The following is a 25,153-nucleotide window of genomic DNA, read 5'->3' on the forward strand; positions in this document are numbered from 1 at the left end:
ACACTTTGTCTTCCTCAAATCATAGTTCCACTTATTTGGCAATACAGGTCGGGTTCGATTATATACAGACTCGATGATATGTGATTCGATTATATACAATTTTGGACTCGATTATATAAAGTTTGAAAAAAAAAAATATTTTTTTTATATTTCAAATATGACTTATTTCAAGAAAAAATGTAACCTTTCAACGTTAAGGTGAAATTTAAGTGGCTATTACATGTACAGTGGGGTGAACATCGTGATTTATGAAGATTTTGCTTGAATTTTCACCAAGAATGGTTTATATCAATATTGCAGCCAAATTAAGGAGAATAGAAGTTTGGTGTCAAAGAACAAATTGTAGAACGAGCTTCAATTTAATTGATAGAAACAATCAAATTTAGTATAAATTTTTAGGATGAAATTAGTAATAACACATTAAAAATTATTAACTTTTAAGTTTTTTACTTCCAAAATGTTATTAAAATCCACTATCTTAGATGTTTCACTTTTATATCCTGTACTAAATTTTCTCGTCTTTCAAATAAAAGCAACAGAATCGTCTTCCGTAGCGTACTTTTTAATGTAGAGCCAGTTTGAAACAGCAGAGTCCGAGACAAAAAAAAAAGTTCTATAACTCTGCCATTGTTGAAATTCGAACATATGCGTAGAAGTATCCTTTTAATCAAATATGATTGTCTATCACCTCCTGAAAGAATCTGGATAAATTTATTTTTTTCATGTGAGAAAGGTGTTTTCTGGATTTAAGGGAATGAATCAAAAAACAATTTTTTTTATATTCAAAAAACGAAAAATCCATGCAAAAAAAAACCAATGAAAAAAAATGTTTTGTACTCGACTATATACAGGATTCGATTATATACAGTGAAAAGAAACCAGAAACTGTATAAAAACGAGTCGGCGCTGTATTACCTTCCGTAAGATTTCGGTAATTTTTTGGACATTTTTCCGAAAATACGTTTTACGTTGTAAAAGAAGGTATTCATTTTATACTTCATTTATCTCTTCTGAACTATCGCTTGCTTCTCACTTGATTAACACTTGCTGCTTGTTACTGGTTTATCACTTGATTGTATCTTTGCTGTATCAGCAATGTTTTATATACCAATATGGGTCCTCGAAACAACTATTCGGTACGTTTCTGTCTGACCAAAAATATACCAACGTGCATACTTGTAGAAAAAATCATTTGTGATTGCTGGAGCTGGAGAATGTTACTTCTTTACTCATCAAGTTATTATTTTCGATCTGAACATATTTCATTATATGAAATCGATTTTAATATATTTCAAAAATTGATTGCTTTTACCTCCAATATATAAAAGCCCAACGCACTTCTCCACCAAGCATAACAGTTGTTGAGTCTTCAAACTACTGAGTTTGTCGCCGATCATAATAATATCGATTTGTAGTGAAGTAAGTGTACCCTTTCTCAAAGTTCTATCTCTGAAGACAGTTCTAAGTTTGTTCTCAATCTCAATGAAAATAATTGATTGCTGATTGCATGTAACTCTTACTCTTAGGTTACGGTGATACTGCGGTGATCTTACGAAAATGTGCCTCATTGGTTACGATATCGCCACTGTGCAAAGCTAAATTGGATACTAATTCTAAATGAAACATTTATTATTCGTTCAAAATTTTTATTTAAAAATGTGTTTATTTCTTTCTTACATTTAACACTTTATTTGTACCATGTCACATGCTTATTCTCTTAATTTTGTATTTGCCGAATATTTTATTTTTCAAAAATTCATTTTTTTTGCATAATTACAACTTTTTGTCCATTATTTTTCCATGTTGGCGCATTGTGAACTAAACTTCATTAGTTGTCCGCTACCACAAGAAAAAAAATCAAAAACTCCTTTTTTGGAAATTGGAGTTTTAAGTGTTATTTTTGAAATAAAATACAAATAAAGCATTTTTTCTAACAATGCATACTTTTCCACATAGTCCCGATAATAACCTAAAACATTGCGCAAGTCACCAACACAATTAGACCAACCGTTTCTGAGTTATATTTTTTTGGTGGTTTGACACTCCTTTCCCCTCTCTAAAGAGAGTGAGAAGGGCAGGGTGCTGAATAACTCGAGAACTAATCAAACAAAAGGAATCAAACTTAGCAAATTAAAGTTTTAGGGATCGATAAACGTTTCTATGGTAGTTTGATACTCCTCCTCCTTCTCTAAAGGGGGGCTCCCATACAAATGAAACACAAATTTCTGCATAACTCGAGAACTAGTCAAGCATATGGAGCCAAATTTGGGATGTGAGGGTTTTTGGGTACGAGAAATGTTTCTATGACATCCGTTCCTCCTCTGGAATGGAGAGGGGGACCCATAACAATAATGCACATATTTCAACCAAACATATTCCAACCAAACATAACAATTGAAAATTTTCGGGAAAATTCGAAAAATTCAATTCGCATGTGTTTTACAATTACATATCGACAAGCGTTGTTAGTCCATTTGATATTTGCGGTAACGAAAGTGATCTTCGTTCGAAAGTGGAAATGGATTTTAATGTGATAAAACGCACTCCTATATCGTCTTCTATCTATATAAATACAAATGGATCGCCGAATGTGTTGATAAGAGCAAAATTCGAGATAAAAATTGTCCAATTTAGGGCTGTCTTCATTCTATCATATTTTCTGTATCGAACATTTATTCCATGTAACGGAGAAGCATGTTACGTGGATGAAAAATCTTGCACGAGAATTGTGTCTGAAAATAATCTGATATTATAAAGTCGGATTTTGGTAGAAGTAATGAAATGTTATACTAAAAAATAATTTTAAAAGGTAGTTTAGAAGATCAATCAATGAACAGTTTTGCTATTGGACTCATGAACAGCGCTTGGTAAGAAAACGTGGATGTGATTACGAAAAATAAATTTTGGGCGGGACGAAATTTGCCGGGTTTTTTTTGTCCCTTTTATTTATTTTAGGCTCATTGGCATTTTAGTTGTAACAGAGCCGAATTTTAATCGTGTACATGTCACATATTTATCATATCTATAATTAAGCACATTCACAGTTGCCATTTTTCGGCCTTAGAGTATTCCCTTCTATACCATTCCATATGGTACACATTTACACAGTAGCAGCCAGTTAGGCGTAAGAGTTTTCTATCTGTTCTTCCATTATCCAGTTAGACCGGACAGCGGAGACAGTTGATTCATCATTGTTGAGTTATTTATAGAACAGCAGCCCGATGTGTCTTGCAGAGCAGAGCAGTTGTATGGATGAATCGATCATATTTCGACCGTGGATCGATCTCCATCGCTGATGATTGTTGCGTGGACGTAGTTATTCTGTAACAACACAAAGATGGTCAATGAGGGCCCTGAGTTTCGAACTCACGATCGATCGCTTACTAAGCGAACGCGCAACCAATGTAGCTACGGAGGCCCCCTGCCGGGTTAGCCAGTAAAAAAATTAAATTTAAGGAAAAATACTCATTTGCGGTGGAACAGTCTAGTAACGAAACAGATTGAACAGGATGGATCAATAATTTTTTTTTCATTTCAGGTGCAACGCTTGCGGTGTAACGCTCAATGGCGAGTACATGGGTAAGGATGGCGTTCCCTATTGCGAAAAAGATTTCCAGAAATCCTTCGGGGTAAAATGTGCCTACTGCAACCGTTACATCAGCGGGAAAGTGCTGCAAGCCGGTGACAATCATCACTTCCATCCGACGTGCGCCCGATGCACAAAGTGTGGCGATCCGTTCGGCGATGGAGAGGAAATGTATCTGCAGGGAGGTGCGATATGGCATCCACGATGTGGGCCAGGCCCCTCGTCGGAATCGGGGATACTGAACGGGGTGGAAGCTAATGGATTCAACACCGAGACCGAGTTCGATCGGACCAGCACAAGTGCAATGAGTGAAATACAGGTATGCCCCTGGCTGGCACGAATAACGGGGAGAAGCATTCAGTTTCGCTAGTTTTGTTAAGTTCGATGCTTCTTATTTACCACATTCACATAACTTTTTGATTATTAATCGAGTTTCGAAACGCAGTTGCTTGTGTATGCACTTCGGTCTCTCCTGATCGTTGTGGCTGAGTTTGTTCCCTAATGGCAGCTGTGGTGCGTTAACTTTTCTCATACGTTTAAGTTTATTTTAGTTATCTTACGCAGCATGAGGAATAATTTGTGCACTGGGGTTTGTTTTAACTTATTTTTTCAGTTTTCGTTACGTTCACAAACACCAAGTTTGAGTGGTTCTGTTTATAGTCCTTACACGCATAGAAAGGTTAGTTTTGTTCCTATTGTTTTTAATTTCCTTCATTATCGTTTTGTTTTGGTTCCCGTTGTAACATCTAATTCATTGCTAGTTCTTCGAAAAACAAACGTATTTGCTCTGTTAATGTGTCACTATCCTTTCTGATTCATACCTTTTAACATCTCTTCAAAAACAGTATCATCGCACTACTAGCCCGGGGCTAATTCTGAGAGAGTACAATCGCCAAGGTTACGAGGATATCGCTCGTATCTACACCTACAGCTACCTAACAGACGAGCCGCACTATCTGAGGAAACCGATCGAACCCTACGACAAGGCACCTGTGTCGCCCCATTTCCATCGCCCACATCACTACGGCAGTGGAACGCGATCCACTTCCGGCTCGCGCTCGCACTCGCGCAGTCGCAGTGCGATGAAAGTGATGGTGGACAGTATCCGATCGGAAACGCCACGCCCCAAGAGCCCCGGAATGAACAACGAGGAGCCGATCGAGCTGAGTCACTATCCGGGAGCGAAGAAGCCCCCGCCAGGCGAGAAACCAAAGATCGAGCGGGATGATTTTCCCGCCCCACCGTATCCCTACACGGATCCCGAGCGACGTCGCCGGTACTCCGATTCGTACAAGAACATTGAATCGGATGATGAAGTCGACCATCACGCGAAAAACAAGGAGGATAAGGAAAATGAGACTGAACGGTAGGTTTTGGTTTGTGTGATTATTATGGATCAAATTTGCGCGACTGGAAAAGACACATTGTGTGTTAGGACCAGATTTCAGTTTGTCACGGCTCTGGTGGGATCATTTCTGCAAACGTTTTGGTTTACAAAATCATCGGAATCGAAATTCAAGAAGTATCTGATGGCTTCCCGCATATTTCATTGGCGAAATATTAGGTGTGAATGTGATTCTTATTTGCAAAACCTTACGGGTCCTGTATATGGTTAATGTTCGCCTTCTTAATCATTTTTAAGCCGTGAGGTTATAGTCCCGTTTGAAGTTAAAATCTCGATTTTTCGTCGACAACTGGAAAATCTTTGCAGGATCGCGAATTTTCATACAAATTTGTACTGTTGGCCTAGAAGCTATAAAAATCCATTTTCTCGTCCGTTTCGTCGTACATAGCCAAGGATCCTTGGTACTTCATTAGTACCCTGCTGTACAATTTCCGAGCACAAGTTTGGGTCACTAGATTCTGTTTCAACAACCAGTTTGATTGTTGAGGCGGGAGATCGCCTTCTCGCTGAAGGATTAAGCAGTTTGGTTGGCATTATATTTTTGGCGGCATGAGCATTCGAGAGCCTTAGATTTGCCCAATTGTTTTCGATGTCGACGACCCAACTACTGATCATAAATTCATCTACGGTGCATACTTTGAGCCATTCTAACGACAGTTTGGGTGTCCAAAATCAATCACAATCAAATGCACAATTTTTGAAAAACAAGACGTGTTGTAACGAAGTTACAAAACAAACTGACAGAACCCTGTACACTGTTATAAAATAAGCAGTGGAAGATGCGTTTGGAAAAAAGAAGACTAATTTATCTTGTTCAATTCCACACTCCACATTCCACATTCGTTCCATCTCTTGTCGTATTCCAAAGGGCGGTACGAACACTCGTATTGGGTGTGCGATTGAATCACACAATTCGAACGTATAATAGATATCACGCATATCTCATCTGAAGGCACGAAACTTTTCTTCAAAAAAATAATTGGAAACGAAACCCGTTTCCTCAGAAATCATCAATTGAATCTTCAACTCTTAACAGTGATGAATATTTGTTTGATTGAGATTTTTTGGTACGCATAGGTTTTTTGCTTTAGCGCTGAGCAACTAATTCGAGCAACCATAGATTGTTTGTGCACCACTTCTACCACTAGATAACATGTATCATCAGAGGCTTCGTACAGTAATTCCCAATTTTTTTCTCAGTACAAATGGATTTTTTTTGTTTTTGTTTTGTTGTTTAAGGTATATTTGAAGATATTTTAAGATGTATTTTCCATTTTCGGAGTGTACGAATAACGATTATTACGCGGTTGACAGCTTATTACGCCGTTGCGTAGATGTTGTCTGAAAATCGATACCTTACTGATGGTATCGGTTCTGAAGCAACGGGGTGTCATAGAACGAATTCCAATGAATATTTTGAAACATTAGGACAATACCTAAAGCTTTACATATGAGATCCATATGTAAAGCTTTAGGTATTGTCCTAATGTTTCAAAATATTAATTGGAAATCGTTCTACGACCATTACGCATTCTTCCAATAAATCCATTGTATCATGCGCGGTTGGCATGTTGCAATGTCTTGTTGATTCACAACTCCACCACTGTTACGTTTTGATAGATATCATCTTGAATCAAACGAGCCAATGTTTCCACCTGCCCGGGAAGAAGAATCGATATGTTTACGAAAAATTTCCATCGGAAGGCCTCTCGACTATTTGTATTTTGACATTTTGACACGTTATAATGCAAACGACCCGATCGTCATCAGATACATTTGTACACGTGATCGCATTTAATCCAACTAAAAATATGGAAAACGCAGTGATTTCAAAAGCAATTCCGTTTGTGTATCCTAGATTGATTGTTGTCGGAAACGGTGAACGGCACAGTTTCGGACAAGTGGTTGATCGTCCTGGGAGCTTTTCAAGGGAACAACTCACAGAGGTAGGAAGCGCAAAACGAACGCGAGAACAGACAACTAGATCATGCGTGATGTAAAAAAGAACCTGAAAGTAACTGTCGCGCATGATCTGGGTGTCTGTTCTAGCGCCCGTTTCGCGTTCAGGGAACGGTTCACAGTGTCTTCGTAAGCGAATGTCTTAATGACAATTAAGTTTCTTCACTCGTCAGTAATGTTTCCTGCTTCTCATCTGTGCCTTCCCAGGAAACCCTTCAGCTATCAATTTCCAGTATATAGTCGATATAGGCCATGCTTAGGTTTCGCTGGCTGTAAACCGTGCGTCAACTGTGGCTGTGTCGATGATGGCCTGGTCATGCGTGTTTTTCTTGTATCCTTTCTGCTCTTCCGCGAGAATGTGTTGTTATTCGCAGTTCACTCCTTATGTTTGTCCTATACTTTATACATTGCTTGCCATTAACTCTCCTTCCCATCTTTGCGTGTGGTATAGTTTGTGTTTCATCCACAATAGACAAAAATATTTCAAGGCTAGAGACGAATTAACTGAGATAGTTTGAAACCTTCATAATTCAAGACTCATTCACTCATTGACGATGCATGCTTACCAGCGGCACTTTTGTACGCTCATTTGTGTACACCAGTATGTGTTTCTCTAACATGGACTACTAAATGAAGCAGCCTGACGAAATCGTTGACGATAGATGTAAGCTACGGATACTCTTGTATCTGCTTGTGGTTTTCCTCGCCTCTCCTGATCAGATTCTGTTGTCCTCAGTTGTCCTCATTAAAAGACAAAAGCCGAGTTATGCAAACTTATTTCTAAGTAACATTCATGCTCAGCACTGCACCGTCAGTCTACGACAAACGGTTAAATAGATTTCGCCTGAGGAAATAGATAACACAGATATAAATTGCAAGAAAAAAACTATTGCAAAAATGATTCCGAATCTACGAAATAATTATCAAATAGATGAATGAATAAAAAAAATTATGAACCCAATATGATAACATTTTTAGCCGTCTTCGAAGAGAGGAAGAAGAGTTGAGCAAACTGAAATCATCCGGAATGGGCAAAGTCATCCTGAAGGACCTCCAGGAGCATAAGAAATACGAAACCTGGAAGCGGGAGAACCTCGATCCACGGAATGCTTCGCGCACTCCGTCGGCTTCGAAGGAACCGAGCTACCGGTTGCGCTACGAATCACCGGTTGGTGCATCACCGTCCCGAAACCTGGACTACCAGCGACCTCAAGAAGACGAATATTTCGATCGATCGACCAGCTACCGCGGCTCTGTTGGCCGCGCGATCGGAAATGCGCCAAGCTATAACGGTGAGTCGCCCACAAACCAATATACAATGTCTGGAACATCACCCGTTTTTAGTTAATTTCCTCTATTGATCTTGTTGATCCGTCGAAATCACCATATCGTTTTTCTTATATTTCCGTTGTTCACAATCGTACGAATTTCAAACACCCACAAACAGCCATCCACTCATATAGGTCACCTCCGAAACCCGGATATGGATTCAAAACATCAACGCTGCCGCCCTCTCTCAGAAATGGTTACAGCTCTGTAAGTTTCCACGCTGGTAGTAGTCGTCCTATCGCAGAAAAAAATGAAACGGGTGTGCTTATTCCTGCTCTCCTCTTCTTGGTGGTTATGGCTAGTTTCTGTGGTGCAATCAACTAACACTCAACAAAACAATTCGAAAATATGACATAACTCACACACTGTTGTTTCTCTTGTTTCTTTTTCTACCACGAAATGACGGCTTTCTGGATTGTGGACTAACCTGTACTAACTCAATCGTGCTTTTGGACCTTTCTTATCGCGTAACTAACATTCTCGCTCGAAACTCATAATCGCCAACACAGTGGTGAGTTCCTTACGACAAGTACCTAAACCGGGTTACGGCTTGGCCCCTCGTTCACATACCTTCAGTTCCGCTACATCTGGTTCTGCTCATGGTGTTCCTGTAAGCTGCTTTTAATGTAGTTTATTCTATTCAAAATTTATCTAAATATAAATAAATGAAATAAGATATCAAATACGTCTGAACTAATTGGCCCCATGTATTATGCTGTTTATGTTTTCATGTTTCGTTTTTTTGTAGTTGATAGTGAGATTTATATTTTATATCTCTACACGATTTTGCCTTCTCTATTGCTTCACACCCACTGTCTTGCTTTCACAAGCTCTTTTTATGTGTAACAACGAACGAATACATTCGCGTGTGGGCCAAGTTTTGGACCTGGAGGGGGCTGGAGGGGGAGGGAAGTTGTAGGAAATATTGATTTGTTGTAGCACACTATGTCACGTTAAGTAAAAGTATAAGGTGTAATAAAAAGATATCTAATATTTTTGCCTGAACTGAAGGTTTTATCTAGCATAACTTGAATAAGATCAAATAAAACTTGAATGATCCTTATAAGGTCACATATGCTTCGTTCATATCTTTCTAACGCCACCTAGCGTAACTCGTAACATTTGGAATTTATTTTATTACACCTTATATTCTATTGTGATATGCATGTTTAATACTGGCTATATGTTGTGATGCATGTGATTGATTTATACATTTCGAAGTACTGTTGTAAGCGAACTAATATTTGGATACGTATATTTTAGGATTTCTCGTTCGGTGGACTTGGAGATAAGACCCACAGTACAGAATTCAGCTGCGGCAAGAGTGATAGTGAGTATATTTTTAATCAGATTATTATAATATAAATTCCCGTTCGTATGACTAATAGCATTAGGCTATTCTTCTTCTTTTTCTTTGTTCACGGAGACATAAAATCTTATGCCGCGGTTACATTGCTTGCAGCTTCTTACGAAAATGTGGCTGCACGAATCGTATGCAATCGTGAGAAGTAAACATCTACGTATAATTGTGTTGGTGTGGTTACATTGCTTCGTTCTAATTCGCCAGCTTCTAGCGAACAAAATTGTTTATTTCTCTTCGTCAGTTATCGTACAATCAATTTTTCGTGCGTACTCCGATCCAATCTCACCTCGGCTTTACGATTGACATACAATTACTGAAATGGCGAAATGTTATTGATAAAAAATACCAATATATACTCTACTCAAATCAATTTTATACGAAGAAAAATTTATTTAAAAGTTGAACCAATAATCGCGGATGCTTTTAAATGACCCAATACTATTGAGATTTGAGATTTGCATACCAATATTGATTGCATTCTGTGTAGTAAGCGCAATAAATAGTTTATATCCCCAATAACCAAGCGATCAGAGTTACATGTACAGTAAACTTTCGCTCACTGGGCGAAAAGGGAAGACCAGTTATCGACATTCGCGTTTTAACTGATCCGGCATGTAAAACGTCAAATAAAATCGAGGGGAACCTCAATAAATTGTTTGATTCGCGTTTATTATGAAATTGGATGAATAAAAGGTTTCCAGTGGATGTTTCGCATTGAGGTATGAAATATAATTTGATGAAATTATTTTTCTGTAATTTAATCAATATTTTTGTCATGCGGAAATAATGTCAATTTTCATAACATCTCAAATTACATTCGAATGCTCCTCATAGCAAATCATCCATTTGAATATGGCGCGATTGTTTACGAAATTCTGCTTTTTAACTGGTCCAAGGACCACTTCACGTTCCCCCAGTTAAAACAGCAGACCAGTTAAACCAGGAGCAATTAGCGAACGATTACTGTATTGTGAACAGTTCTTGCGGAATCGATCTGAGTAGATAATACTATAAGGTGTCGTGCACAAATTACGTAACAACTTCTGAGCTGGGCCGAGCTCTGTGGGCCTGAAGCAAACCTATGTCGAACTTGTCTCAGGAAAAAAAAACCGCAACTACGAGATACGATACAGCTATACGATACGAACGGTTCTAAAGGGATCCTTGAGGTCGGATTCGGGGTAAGTGCTCTCAATGACCTCCAGCAAGAAACTCGTCGACATTTGTCAGGTGTTCTCGACCGAAACAGCCGGAATTTTTTAGGCTGCCAGGATTCCGTCAACCTAGCCGATCCTGATAATTACCGACATTAGCGCATGCCTTCGGTGCAACCGGATCTAGGCACACATGGGTACAAGCCATTAAATAAAATTTGATGTTGGATACCGTCCATGTGCAATGGACCGGCCGATCTTTTTGCCGGAATTGGTCACTTTGGACAGATTCTAACGCGTAAAGAGCCGTTGAACAACCTCAAATTATGGAATACGGACACTTTCAGCAATTTTTAAACTGAAAGATGGTTCGCTGTATATCATCGGTACAGTAATCGTTCGCTAACTGGTCCTGGGACCAGTTATAAAGCAAAATTTCGTTAACAATCGACGCCATATTCAAATGGAAAATTTGCTGTGAGGGGCATTCGAATGTGATTTGAAATGTTATGAAAATTGACATTTTGATTTTATTACAGAAAAATAATTTCATCAAATTATATTTCATACCTGTTGTCGCACTCAATGCAAAACATCCTTTGGAATCCTTTTGTTTATCCAATTTCATTGTCAACGCGAATCAAACAATTCATTGAATTTCCCCTCGATTTTATTTAAAGTTTTACATGCCGGACCAGTTACAACGCGAATGTCGACAACTGGTCTTCCCTTTTCGCCCAGTTAGCGAATGTTTACTGTATGTATGTGTATGTGTATCTTCAGGCATAAAGTATTTATTTTATTTGTTAATTCATCAACGGGCTTTGATGCCCTAATGATGTAGCTTACTTCTAAATACGAATATTGCATTACATTAAAGTCGTCACATAGTCATAACATAAACCAATTATCACATGGCAATTTCATCATTAAAAAAAGAACTAAATCTTCGACGAAGAAGCATTCGGGATAGATTAAAGTCGAACAGCCTGGCTACTCTGTTAAAGAGTCGTTGCAAACCTCTGAATCCACCGAACAGGCTATAATTCGTGCGTAGTACAGGCAATCGTAACATCGAATTATTTCGGAAAGCTCGAGGTCGAACGTTGATATTGATGTTTTCCAAGATAACGGGACAGCCTATGCGTCCTTGCAAAGCATCAGCGATCAGCAAAGCTCTTGCTGTGTCTCTACGAACCGACAAAGATTCCAAGTTGATCAGCTGACAACGACTCTTGTAGCTTGGTAATCGGAAGGGGTCTGTCCATGACAATCTACGAAGTGCATATCGCACGAACCGTCTTTGAACTGATTCCACTCTTTCGACACCGTTGATGTAATGAGGAGTCCAAACTGTTGAACCATAGTCTAACACGGAACGAGTTAGAGAGCAGAAGAGGGCTTGAGGGCAGTAGATGTCCTTGATGTTTTTGGCAATCCTGAAAATGAACCCCAGAGTTCTGGACGCTTTGTTAACCATGAACGAGATGTCGTACGCGCAAACGAGATAACAGAACATTTGACGGGGTTTACATCCATTCGGTTAAGAGTGCACCAATCAGCAGAAGCATCCAGCTGTCGTTGAAGGAAGCGACAGTCTTCTATTGGGCAGATCTGAAGATAAATTTTCAAATCGTCTGCATATGATAGTCGTGGTCCTTAAATTACCAGATTTACGTCATTGAAGTAAATCAGAAAAATTAACGGACTCAGATGGCTACCTTGTGGTATGCTGGACGTAGCAGCAAAAAGAGAAGATTGGCAATCACCAATAACGACGGCTAGTCGACGGCCAGTGAGGCATGATTGGAACCATTGCAGAAGGTTGCCGTTGATCCCGAGTCTGTCCAGTTTCGCGATAGCTATATGGTCGTTCAATTTGTCGAAGGTTGCTGTCAAATCAGTATAGATGGCGTCCGTTTGCATGCTTTTACATACTGTCGGTATTGTAAGAAGTTAGGCACAGCAAATTTGGGTAGTAGAGCGACCTGTCGTGAATCCATGTTGATCAGTACAAATGTACGACTTGCTGAGAGCTTCTAGCGGTTCCATAATAACAAGCTCAAACAGTTTTGCCAAGGCACAAAGCGAAGTGATGCCGCGATAATTACTAACATCTCGTCTATTTTCTTTTTTATGGACTGGGAACATATGCGATAGCTTCCAACAGGTCGGAAAAACACCAGTGGCCAAGGAAAGTTGGAATATGTGGAGCAGCGGAATCAACAAGTCATGCATGTGTGTTTTGAGAAAAGCTGATGGGATTCCGTCCGGTCCCGGATTAAACGACGTTTTGAGCTTTGAGATTGACCTAGAAATCATCTCCATATTGATATCAACTCTACTCAGGGTTTGGCTAGAAAGAGGTATGTAACCAGCGGCATGCCCGATATGGTTTTCGCTTAATTGTTCATCGGTGAAAACACTGGCGAATTTTTCTGAAAATAGGTTGCAGATATTTTGCTGGGTAGATGCCACGCTTTCGTTGAACGTCATAGACGATAGCAGGTCCGCTTCATGGCGCTGCTCGTTCATAAAATTCCAAAACTGTTTGGGACGCGATTTGAGTTTTCTTTGTATTTCATGCTGGTAATGCTGGGAAGATTGCTTTGCAATACGTTTATATTACTGGTTGATTCTCGCATAGTGGCTTTGGAGTGTTTGTGTGCGATGTCTAGTGAACTTTCTCAATGCGGCCTTCTTTATGGATTTTAGTCTTCGCAGTACACCGCTTTGCCATGGTTTACGGGATGCATAGGGGCACTTCTTCTTCGGCACATATCTATCGATAATATATGTGAGAACGTTGGAAAATGTTAGAGAAGCGGACTCGACGTTATCGGTGTCTAATATGTCGCTCCAATTGAAGCTAGATAGCATCTGGGTGATACCATGATGGTCGGCATTGCGGAAGTCGTTGAAAACGGCTGCGGCTGAAATATCGAAATTCTCTAACAGCTTAGTGCCAACGGTGACCATCAGGGGTGGATGATGAGGGGTTAATTTCACAAGAGGAGCAGGAGCCTTGCATAGGATTGGGGCTGTGTCCTGTGTAGACTGCATTCGTGGCCCATCAGCTTCTTGTCTAGTAACTCCTATCTCTAATTTCCGCGATATCGATTGGGACACGAGTAATCATAGCGAAAATCGGGTAACCAACCTCGGCGGGATCATGGTCATATGCTGAAAGGAAAGGGAGCCTATCAGAGCGTGTATTTACTATGGAGGTGCGGATCAAAACAGCGTCTCCTCTCTATGTCAGGGGCGGCTGATCATTATACTCGTGACATCGTGGGATTCTAAGCAGAGCTGTGATCGTTCCTCCGGCGACACAGGATATTGACAAGCCATTCCTGAAAATTTTACTCAAAGGAAAATTCACGAAGAAACACGCGATAGGACAATTAAACTAGACCCAAGCAAAGAACACAGAATAAAGATTGGAAATTCGGAACATGGAACTGAAGATCTCTCAACTTTCTTGCGAATATCGGAATTCTTCCGGAAGTATTGAGAGCCCGCAATTTCAACATCGTGACGCTGCAGGAGGTGTACTGTGGCAACACACATGTGCTGTGTTCAGCTTTCATCGTGGAGGAGAAGATGGAGAAACGAGGTATTGGTACGTGATAGAGAAGAATTCTACGCGCAGTTAGAGCGTGCCCAAAATACGACATCAAAATCGTCATCGGTAATTTAAACGCTCAGGGCGGCCAAAAGGAATTGCACAGATCGGTAATTGGTAGGATCAGCGCCCATCTGCGAATCAACGACCTGCCTAGAGATTTCACCAATGACACAATCACAAGCGTGGCCGAATATGTAATATATCAACGAAGAAATATTGATAATGACGGACAATCATTAATAAATATCAACAACGCAGACATTGACATTGGAAGTCGTTGAGTAGTACCATATGCGCCTCAGTGGAGCAAAACATTCAATGCTCATATTAATGTTTAGTTCTGTAGATTGATGAAGAAAAGGTTGCAAGTCCGCGAATAAAGGAAACAATGTGGCTGTGTTCAAAATTTAGTATACCGATGTGAATATACCTCGATTGAATGTCAACGACGAACTAATGCGTTTGCAAATAGGCCGACTTACAATACATCAGTTATGTTTTAATTAACAACCAAAATATTCACCAGAAATAATTTATATGGCAGACCATCGTTTGCCGGGTCAGCTAAAAGTTTTATAAACGTATTTCACGAAACTTATGTAATCTCATTTTATTTCCTATTCCAGTCTCCGTCGACTCAATAACGGAAGGTGACCGCCGCGCCCTCGGAGCGGATATACCTGCCTCGAGCACTTACTCCGGTGCCCTTTCTTACCACTATCCCCAGCAGCCCATTCGTCGCAGCCTGCCCAATATGGCCCATTCCATGCTGGTACACGAACCGGCCAAGATTTATCCGTACCATCTACTGCTGATCACCAACTACCGGCTGCCGTCGGATGTGGATAGATGTAATTTAGAGGTGAGACCATAATGACATAAATATTACCTAGCCGGAACGTCAACGTCATGAGAGGGAACCGCAGCGTATGAATGTCGCCATTAGAATTGCTTTCTTGTTCCATTCTGTCACTTTGATGTTCGGTGAGCGGAAACGAAGCTTCAGTACTTAATACCACCCCCCCTAAATACAACAGCGCCACCTGTCGGACGTGGAGTTCGAAGCGATCCTGCAGAGTTCCAGGGCCGAGTTCTATCGTATGCCCCAGTGGAGACGCAACGAAATCAAGAGACGTGCTCGTTTATTCTAGGACAAAGACAAAGATGATTTTTTCGTCGAAAAGTACACGGCGCGGCTGCTGTTAAAACTAAGTAACAACAACGTACTATTTTAAATTTATTTTTTTAAGCAAATGACTACGCTAAACATTATCGTACTGGATTGGTAGGAAACAAACAAACCAACATTGGATTGATCGTAAGAAATTGAGTCATGAAACTATTTTTTGTACACAAACCTGTAGAACAGTGAAATCGTGCAAATTGGGCAAACTTTGGAAGAGAAGTTATGGGAAAAGTAATTAATATAAAAAAGATCCCTTTTGCTTTCGCTTCAGACACTATTGTCTCGTAAGTCCTAGAATGTCGAACGTAATTAAAAACAAACACAAATGATAAACTATTTTTTCAGCCTAAGCAAAACCACGTTAAATACATAAAATAAAAGTCAGTAGATGAAAAATGAAGCTATAAACCGTAAAAGGGGAAAGGGATATAAACTGCATTTATAAACGAGTTTCTGGCGCTAAACACCTACATTCATTTCGGTTCGATCCTTAACTTTGTTCCGTGTTTTTAGTTTTATTTTATGAAGCACTTGTTTAGGGTTATGAATAATTTAGCTGAGGCGGGTGGCTTGTGATAGCAGAATGCGGTTAATCGAGACATCTGGAAATGATGCTTCACATTTTATTGGATTCGTGTATACACACCGTAAATGAAATGAACGATTATAGCCAAGACATTTGAAGGGGAATAAAAAGCGTCGTGGAAAATAGCCTTACATATGAAACAGAGATAAGTTTTATCAGCGTAAATTATATATATATATATATATATATATATATATATCATAACTAGCTTATTTATAAAAAAAATAGTTTCAAGAAGCGGATAAACACAGACGCAGAGCCAATACATGTTTGCTTATGTTCCTTTTTTCACGAGTGGAATATTAGCAAAACGCATTGGACAGTATCGGGGTGCTTCGAACAACAACTTTACGTGCAATGGGAATCGGCACACGTGGCTCGTTTTCAATCGTAAGTGTATAGGAATTTCAATTGATATCTTATTGTCCAACGCCGCACAATGGAGTCGATTTAAAAAAAAACAATTGTTGGGGAGAAATAAGTTTTATCCCGCTTCAAAAAAAGAGAAAGTAAGGAAAAGCGCGCGTTGAAATGGCATAATAAAAAAAAAATTGTGGCTTTGAAAATAGTACTTGTATGGACACCGTGATTTCGGTTCAAGTTTTTGTAACGACGTTCGCTTCGCAGGAACTCATAAAGATGTTCAAACGGACCTGCTTTAATGGTGTTATTCTGTAAGAGATTTAAACTAAATTTTGAAAATCACAACTGCCATAGGAAGAAATAAACGACAACTTAAAGTGACCCATCATAAAACGCCAGCAAATTTGTGATTAACTGCAGTGTTCTACGCACCACAAACACAGCCAAATGAGGTGAAAGCTCTAGCAATAACTGCGGCAATTCAAATCAAAAGAAGCTAAAAGATACAAAAAACAACCAAACAATACCAATATATAAAACTGAGGGAGTAAAAAACAAGATTTTTAGGCAACTTTCGAGAGTAAAACTGAACTTAATGATATTTTCTCTTTGTAATAGCATTAGATTGTAGACGTGTTTGCAAATTGCCTAAAACGAGTTCGTTTTGCCACTTCAAACCTTGCGACGGATGATAGCGCGAACAATAAAAAAAAATCTAGTGAAAATATCGCGCGAAACAAATATGAAGATCCTGTGTTGTATTCACGCAAACATAAAATAGCACACACACACGAACACTAGCTGAAAACAAAACGAAAACAAGCAAACATCACTATTTGGGAAACTTACAAATGCGACCATCCAATGGAAAATACGCGATGCCTTTCTGGGCGTATTTTTATGTTGGAAATATATAGAGGTATTTATTGGAAACGCAATGACGTGTCGAGATTATTCGAATTGACGAAGAAAAGAAAGCCTTTTTTAGGTAGTAGATAAAATGTGCATACAGAATTAATGGTAAAAAAAACAAACATAAATTCAAAAATTGTGCCCCGAAAACCATTGGTTGTGAGGAAAAACTATTTATGCACGCGTTGTAGGGAGCTGATCGGAGTTTGTGGAAATAATAGGCCCTATTATTGTATTCCAGTCGAACATAATTTTGCTTGTCAATTCTACTTTTTTTTTTTTTTTTTTTTTTGCAGACTTATCTCACTTCTTAACTAGGCGAACCTAGCCAGAATTTTCACCTGCCCCCGGGCTTCTGAATGCCAAAGGGGGACTAGGCTCTGCGGAATGCACGTATCTGCATGCTCGTGCTGTTTTAGTCCTGACCGAGGAATTGTCGGACAATCGCGCAGGTGCTAAGGATGACCGACTTTTGGATGCCGGCCAATTCCTTCTCGATGTTCAACACCTTTAGCGCTTCCAGAAGTGTCTTCGGGATAATTCCAGTTCCAGAGAGAACGACTGGAACAATTCTTGGGACCTCCCTTAGCCCCCACAGTTCCTTGAGCTCCACGGCCAATGGTCGGTACTTGCAGATTTTGCGACCGTGGGTCTCCTCCAGATTCTGGTTCAGTGGAATAGCGACATCGATGATGGTGACTTTGCGGTCGCTCTTGTCGTAAACCATTATATCTGGGCGGTTGTGGTGGATCGAGAGGTCGGTCAGAACAGTGCGATCCCAGTACAGCTTGAAACGGTCATTTTCCAGGACAGGTGCAGGCAGGTACCGGTAGTTTGGTACGTTGTCTTCCAGTAGAGCACATTGGAGCGCCAGTTGTCGATGAACAATACGGGCCACGTTGTTGTGGCGCTCGGTGTAGGCTGCGTTGGCCAAAACGGGACAGCCTCCCATAATGTGTTCTATGTTTTCACCTGGTTGATGGCACATCCGGCAAATGTCATCAACGTCTTGATGCCAGACGTACCGCCTGCAGTTTCTCGTCGGCATTATCCTGTCCTGGATGGCTATCATGTCGGCTTCTACTACTGAAGAGAGTTCACCACGCGTTAGCCACAGATTAGATGCGGCCTTGTCGACGTGTGGTCGGTCCAGTTGATGGGGGTGGGCACCATGCACTGCCTTCTGCTTCCAAGCTGCAATCTTCTCCTCCACTGTCTGCAGATTGCAGTTTAGTTGGTACTCCGCCTGCGCCAAGTGCAGAGCGCTGTATCCTCTGTCAGCGGCGCAGACAGCCCGGTATAGCGCGTTTTGGTTGGCGCGTTCTGCGAAGTACTCGCGCAGTTGTCGTACCTGGGCAACACACAGTGCAGAAATGTCGACGATTCCAAGTCCCCCTTCTTTGCGTGGTAGTGAAACTCTCTCCAGTGCCGATTGAGGATGGTGCATTCCGGCCTCTTTGAATGCTTTCCTCATCCTCCTCTCAAGGTCCTCTAGGTCAGTTTTGCTCCATTTGACTACACCAAAACTGAAGGTCAGCAGGGGAACCGCGAATGTGTTGATCGCGCGTACCTTGTTCCCCGCGTTGAGGAAAGTCCTCAGGACACAGTTCACTCGACTCAAGAACTTGTCTCGCAGCTCCGTCTTGATGTCGGAGTGGCGAATCCCGGTGAGCTGTCGGAATCCAAGATATTTATAGGATTCGCCACGAACCATGTCTCTTATAAACTCGCCGTCATAGACCTCGTAGCCTCCGGATTCGGTAAGTTGTCCTTTCAGCAGGTGGACACAGCGACACTTGTCGAGGCCGAACTCCATACAGATGTCCCTGCTTATGTCTTCGACAACCCGGATAGCTACACCTAGACGCTGACGTGAATCAGCGTAGACCTTGAGATCGTCCATGTAAAAGGTATGGGTCACTTCTTCGTGGGCGCCGTCGCCATACCTTATTTTATAGCCATGACCGTTTCTATTGAGTGTCCTACTGAGGGGGTTCAATGCCAGACAAAACCAAAGCGGGCTGAAAGAGTCGCCTTGGAATATCCCCCTCTTTATCTGCAGCGTTCTAGACTGCAACACATTTTCCCCATCACTAAGGTGCAGAGACGTGCTCCACTGCCTCATCGCATGCTGCAGGAACCTAACGACGACGGGATCAATTTTGTAGAGCTCCAATACCCGGACGAGAAACGAGTGAGGTATGGAGTCATAAGCCTTCCTGTAATCGATATAGGCCATGCTTAGGTTCCGCTGGTTATAAACCGCCTGGCCGACTATGGCTGCGTCGATGATGGCCTGGTCTTTGCAGCCATGCGTATTTTTTCTGCATCCTTTCTGCTCTTCTGCGATGATATGGTGTTGTTCGCAGTGGGCAGAAACTTTGGCGGTTATGATGCTGCTTAATATCTTGTACAGACTCGATAGGCACGTTATCGGCCTGTACTTTGATGGGTTCAATGTGTTGCTGTCTTTCGGGAGGAGGAATGTGACGCCACGGGTGGCGAATTCAGGGAGGTTGTGTGGGTCACGTAGCACCTTGTTGAAGCACTCAGCTATCTTTTGATGTGCGACGGTCAGCTTCTTGTGCCAGAAGTTCTGAACACCATCGGGGCCCGGTGCTGCCCAGTTCCTCAGGTACCGCGAGGCTTCGCGGACATCGTTCTCTTCGACGATGATAGCTGGCATCTCTCCAATTTCACCACAACTCTCCTCCTCCCGTCTTAACCACATTTGCCCGTCGCGATGTTGTACTGGGGTCTCCCAAATACCAGCCCAGAAGTTCGTCACATCGCTAATATCTGGCAAACCTTCGCGGTAGTCGGGCTTCTCGTCGCTAATGTGGTCGTAGAACGCTTTTTCGTTATCTCTGAACATCCGATTTTGTTCCTGGCGCTTTGCAGAGTCAGAGTAACGTTTCAGCCGTTTAGTTAGGACGCTCAATTGCTGTACCAGTGTGTCGAGTTTTTCCGTCAGCTGGTGAGCTCCCAGCTGGCGAAGTTCAGTAGGCCGCACGATCACAGCAACTTGGCGACATAATTTCGCCGATCTGCTGCCTCTTTTGTACGCCATCAGTCTTCCAATTGCGGCGCGCTTGTTTAGGATCCGTTGCTCCAATCTCCTTCGCCATGGAGGCTCACGCCTTTCACGGAGATGTTGGAGCAGTCCGCCTCTTGGCCTAATACGGTATCCTAAACTTTTGGCGGTCGCCACAGCAGCACAGTAAACTTTCAGTTGCAGCTCCTCCATGTTCTCAGCATCAACCAAGTGCAGCGGAAGAACGTGCTCGTTCATGAGCTTTACTGCACTTGTCAGCCTGCGGGAATGCTGCAACTTCGGGATCCTGGGGCGCGACAATGGGTCTGTGTCGCGGAACTGTGAGATCGCCTCGTCGTAGTGGAAGACCAGATCGCGTAGTAGTTGTTGATCTGGCTGTGGGTCTTCCGGCTCAGGGGGTTGTAGTACTGTGGCCTCCACTGGTGCTGATTCGCGTGCCCCACTCGCGAATGAATTGCTCAGCCGTACTGAACTTCGTCTCGACACATCGCTTGCTCTGTTGTTCCTGGAGCTTATTTCTCTCTGCACCTGCTGCTTGATCTCGTCGATTTGCGTTTGGGAGAGCATGTTGTTGCGTACTATCGCTCTACGCCTCGCGTTCATCGCGTTCTGATCAAGCCTCCCGACGAACTCTGGATACGCTTCCTCGAACATTGTTAGTATTCGAGGGCGACCGCTCATGTCCGTCTCCAAAGCAGTGCAGATGTAATAGGCGCGGATCACGAATTCATTCATTTCGTGTGTCCACATGATCCGGCGCCTAGTGGTACCCACAAGTGTGGACGACTGTCGTCTGGCAGTCGCAACACGTCTCGTAGGCGCAGCGTTTCTTGGGTGATGTCGATGGCTGCTGTTTCCGTGTGGCGGTAGCTCTTCGGGTTGAACCCGGCTGGTGGCCCGCTTTTTTTTTTTATTGGCAGACTTATCTCACTTCTTAACTAGGCGAACCTAGCCAGAATTTTCACCTGCCCCCGGGCTTCTGAATGCCAAAGGGGGACTAGGCTCTGCGGAATGCACGTATCTGCATGCTCGTGCTGTTTCAGTCCTGACCGAGAAATTGTCGGACAATCGCGCAGGTGCTAAGGATGACCGACTTTTGGATGCCGGCCAATTCCTTCTCCATATTCAACACCTTTAGCGCTTCCAGAAGTGTCTTCGGGACAATTCCAGTTCCAGAGAGAACGACTGGAACAATTCTTGGGACCTCCCTTAGCCCCCACAGTTCCTTGAGCTCCACGGCCAATGGTCGGTACTTGCAGATTTTGCGACCGTGGGTCTCCTCCAGATTCTGGTTCAGTGGAATAGCGACATCGATGATGGTGACTTTGCGGTCGCTCTTGTCGTAAACCATTATATCTGGCCGGTTGTGGTGGATCGAGAAGTCGGTCAGAACAGTGCGATCCCAGTACAGCTTGAAACGGTCATTTTCCAGGACAGGTGCAGGCAGGTACCGGTAGTTTGGTACGTTGTCTTCCAGTAGAGCACATTGGAGCGCCAGTTGTCGATGAACAATACGGGCCACGTTGTTGTGGCGCTCGGTGTAGGCTGCGTTGGCCAAAACGGGACAGCCTCCCATAATGTGTTCTATGTTTTCACCTGGTTGATGGCACATCCGGCAAATGTCATCAACGTCTTGATGCCAGACGTACCGCCTGCAGTTTCTCGTCGGCATTATCCTGTCCTGGATGGCTATCATGTCGGCTTCTACTACTGAAGAGAGTTCACCACGCGTTAGCCACAGATTAGATGCGGCCTTGTCGACGTGTGGCCGATCCAGTTGATGGGGGTGGGCACCATGCACTGCCTTCTGCTTCCAAGCTGCAATCTTCTCCTCCACTGTCTGCAGATTGCAGTTGAGTTGGTACTCCGCTTGCGCCAAGTGCAGAGCGCTGTATCCTCTGTCGGCGGCGCAGACAGCCCGGTATAGCGCGTTTTGGTTGGCGCGTTCTGCGAAGTACTCGCGCAGTTGTCGTACCTGGGCAACACACAGTGCAGAAATGTCGACGATTCCAAGTCCCCCTTCTTTGCGTGGTAGTGAAACTCTCTCCAGTGCCGATTGAGGATGGTGCATTCCGGCCTCTTTGAATGCTTTCCTCATCCTCCTCTCAAGGTCCTCTAGGTCAGTTTTGCTCCATTTGACTACACCAAAACTGAAGGTCAGCAGGGGAACCGCGAATGTGTTGATCGCGCGTACCTTGTTCCCCGCGTTGAGGAAAGTCCTCAGGACACAGTTCACTCGACTCAAGAACTTGTCTCGCAGCTCCGTCTTGATGTCGGAGTGGCGAATCCCGGTGAGCTGTCGGAATCCAAGATATTTATAGGATTCGCCACGAACCATGTCTCTTATAAACTCGCCGTCATAGACCTCGTAGCCTCCGGATTCGGTAAGTTGTCCTTTCAGCAGGTGGACACAGCGACACTTGTCGAGGCCGAACTCCATACAGATGTCCCTGCTTATGTCTTCGACAACCCGGATAGCTACACCTAGACGCTGACGTGAATCAGCGTAGACCTTGAGATCGTCCATGTAAAAGGTATGGGTCACTTCTTCGTGGGCGCCGTCGCCATACCTTATTTTATAGCCATGACCGTTTCTATTGAGCGTCCTACTGAGGGGGTTCAGTGCCAGACAAAACCAAAGCGGGCTGAAAGAGTCGCCTTGGAATATCCCCCTCTTTATCTGCAGCGTTCTAGACTGCAACACATTTTCCCCATCACTAAGGTGCAGAGACGTGCTCCACTGCCTCATCGCATGCTGCAGGAACCTAACGACGACGGGATCAATTTTGTAGAGCTCCAATACCCGGACGAGAAACGAGTGAGGTATGGAGTCATAAGCCTTCCTGTAATCGATATAGGCCATGCTTAGGTTCCGCTGATTATAAACCGCCTGGCCGACTATGGTTGCGTCGATGATGGCCTGGTCTTTGCAGCCATGCGTATTTTTTCTGCATCCTTTCTGCTCTTCTGCGATGATATGGTGTTGTTCGCAGTGGGCAGAAACTTTGGCGGTTATGATGCTGCTTAATATCTTGTACAGACTCGATAGGCACGTTATCGGCCTGTACTTTGATGGGTTCAATGTGTTGCTGTCTTTCGGGAGGAGGAATGTGACGCCACGGGTGGCGAATTCAGGGAGGTTGTGTGGGTCACGTAGCACCTTGTTGAAGCACTCAGCTATCTTTTGATGTGCGACGGTCAGCTTCTTGTGCCAGAAGTTCTGAACACCATCGGGGCCCGGTGCTGCCCAGTTCCTCAGGTACCGCGAGGCTTCGCGGACATCGTTCTCTTCGACGATGATAGCTGGCATCTCTCCAATTTCACCACAACTCTCCTCCTCCCGTCTTAACCACATTTGCCCGTCGCGATGTTGTACTGGGGTCTCCCAAATACCAGCCCAGAAGTTCGTCACATCGCTAATATCTGGCAAACCTTCGCGGTAGTCGGGCTTCTCGTCGCTAATGTGGTCGTAGAACGCTTTTTCGTTATCTCTGAACATCCGATTTTGTTCCTGGCGCTTTGCAGAGTCAGAGTAACGTTTCAGCCGTTTAGTTAGGACGCTCAATTGCTGTACCAGTGTGTCGAGTTTTTCCGTCAGCTGGTGAGCTCCCAGCTGGCGAAGTTCAGTAGGCCGCACGATCACAGCAACTTGGCGACATAATTTCGCCGATCTGCTGCCTCTTTTGTACGCCATCAGTCTTCCAATTGCGGCGCGCTTGTTTAGGATCCGTTGCTCCAATCTCCTTCGCCATGGAGGCTCACGCCTTTCACGGAGATGTTGGAGCAGTCCGCCTCTTGGCCTAATACGGTATCCTAAACTTTTGGCGGTCGCCACAGCAGCACAGTAAACTTTCAGTTGCAGCTCCTCCATGTTCTCAGCATCAACCAAGTGCAGCGGAAGAACGTGCTCGTTCATGAGCTTTACTGCACTTGTCAGCCTGCGGGAATGCTGCAACTTCGGGATCCTGGGGCGCGACAATGGGTCTGTGTCGCGGAACTGTGAGATCGCCTCGTCGTAGTGGAAGACCAGATCGCGTAGTAGTTGTTGATCTGGCTGTGGGTCTTCCGGCTCAGGGGGTTGTAGTACTGTGGCCTCCACTGGTGCTGATTCGCGTGCCCCACTCGCGAATGAATTGCTCAGCCGTACTGAACTTCGTCTCGACACATCGCTTGCTCTGTTGTTCCTGGAGCTTATTTCTCTCTGCACCTGCTGCTTGATCTCGTCGATTTGCGTTTGGGAGAGCATGTTGTTGCGTACTATCGCTCTACGCCTCGCGTTCATCGCGTTCTGATCAAGCCTCCCGACGAACTCTGGATACGCTTCCTCGAACATTGTTAGTATTCGAGGGCGACCGCTCATGTCCGTCTCCAAAGCAGTGCAGATGTAATAGGCGCGGATCACGAATTCATTCATTTCGTGTGTCCACATGATCCGGCGCCTAGTGGTACCCACAAGTGTGGACGACTGTCGTCTGGCAGTCGCAACACGTCTCGTAGGCGCAGCGTTTCTTGGGTGATGTCGATGGCTGCTGTTTCCGTGTGGCGGTAGCTCTTCGGGTTGAACCCGGCTGGTGGCCCGCTCTTGCACATCGCCCTCCAGCCGCTGGCCGCTCGCTCTTACGCCCGT

At 43.3% G+C, this 25,153-nt stretch overlaps 1 protein-coding gene across 4 annotated transcripts in view; it reads left to right on the top strand.

Moving 5' to 3' along the window:
- LOC129767641 (actin-binding LIM protein 2) overlaps nucleotides 1-17,221 on the top strand; it is a 65,297-nt gene extending 48,076 nt beyond the window's left edge. Inside the window, exons 4-11 of one of the 4 annotated variants that reach the window (XM_055768722.1) lie at nucleotides 3,539-3,905; nucleotides 4,200-4,265; nucleotides 4,432-4,952; nucleotides 7,929-8,242; nucleotides 8,789-8,889; nucleotides 9,543-9,609; nucleotides 15,051-15,286; nucleotides 15,462-17,221. In XM_055768722.1, the coding sequence (XP_055624697.1) occupies nucleotides 3,539-3,905; nucleotides 4,200-4,265; nucleotides 4,432-4,952; nucleotides 7,929-8,242; nucleotides 8,789-8,889; nucleotides 9,543-9,609; nucleotides 15,051-15,286; nucleotides 15,462-15,575 (1,786 nt within the window). In that variant the 3' untranslated portion in view covers nucleotides 15,576-17,221. Of the gene's footprint in view, nucleotides 1-3,538; nucleotides 3,906-4,199; nucleotides 4,266-4,431; nucleotides 4,953-7,928; nucleotides 8,243-8,397; nucleotides 8,487-8,788; nucleotides 8,890-9,542; nucleotides 9,610-15,050; nucleotides 15,287-15,461 lie in introns of all 4 variants that reach the window. The other 3 variants (XM_055768723.1, XM_055768724.1, XM_055768725.1) reach the window with 3 other exon arrangements.
- Nucleotides 17,222-25,153: the final 7,932 nt, after the last annotated feature.

This window comes from Toxorhynchites rutilus, chromosome 2, assembly GCF_029784135.1.
Source record: "Toxorhynchites rutilus septentrionalis strain SRP chromosome 2, ASM2978413v1, whole genome shotgun sequence".
Taxonomy (NCBI): domain Eukaryota; kingdom Metazoa; phylum Arthropoda; class Insecta; order Diptera; family Culicidae; genus Toxorhynchites; species Toxorhynchites rutilus.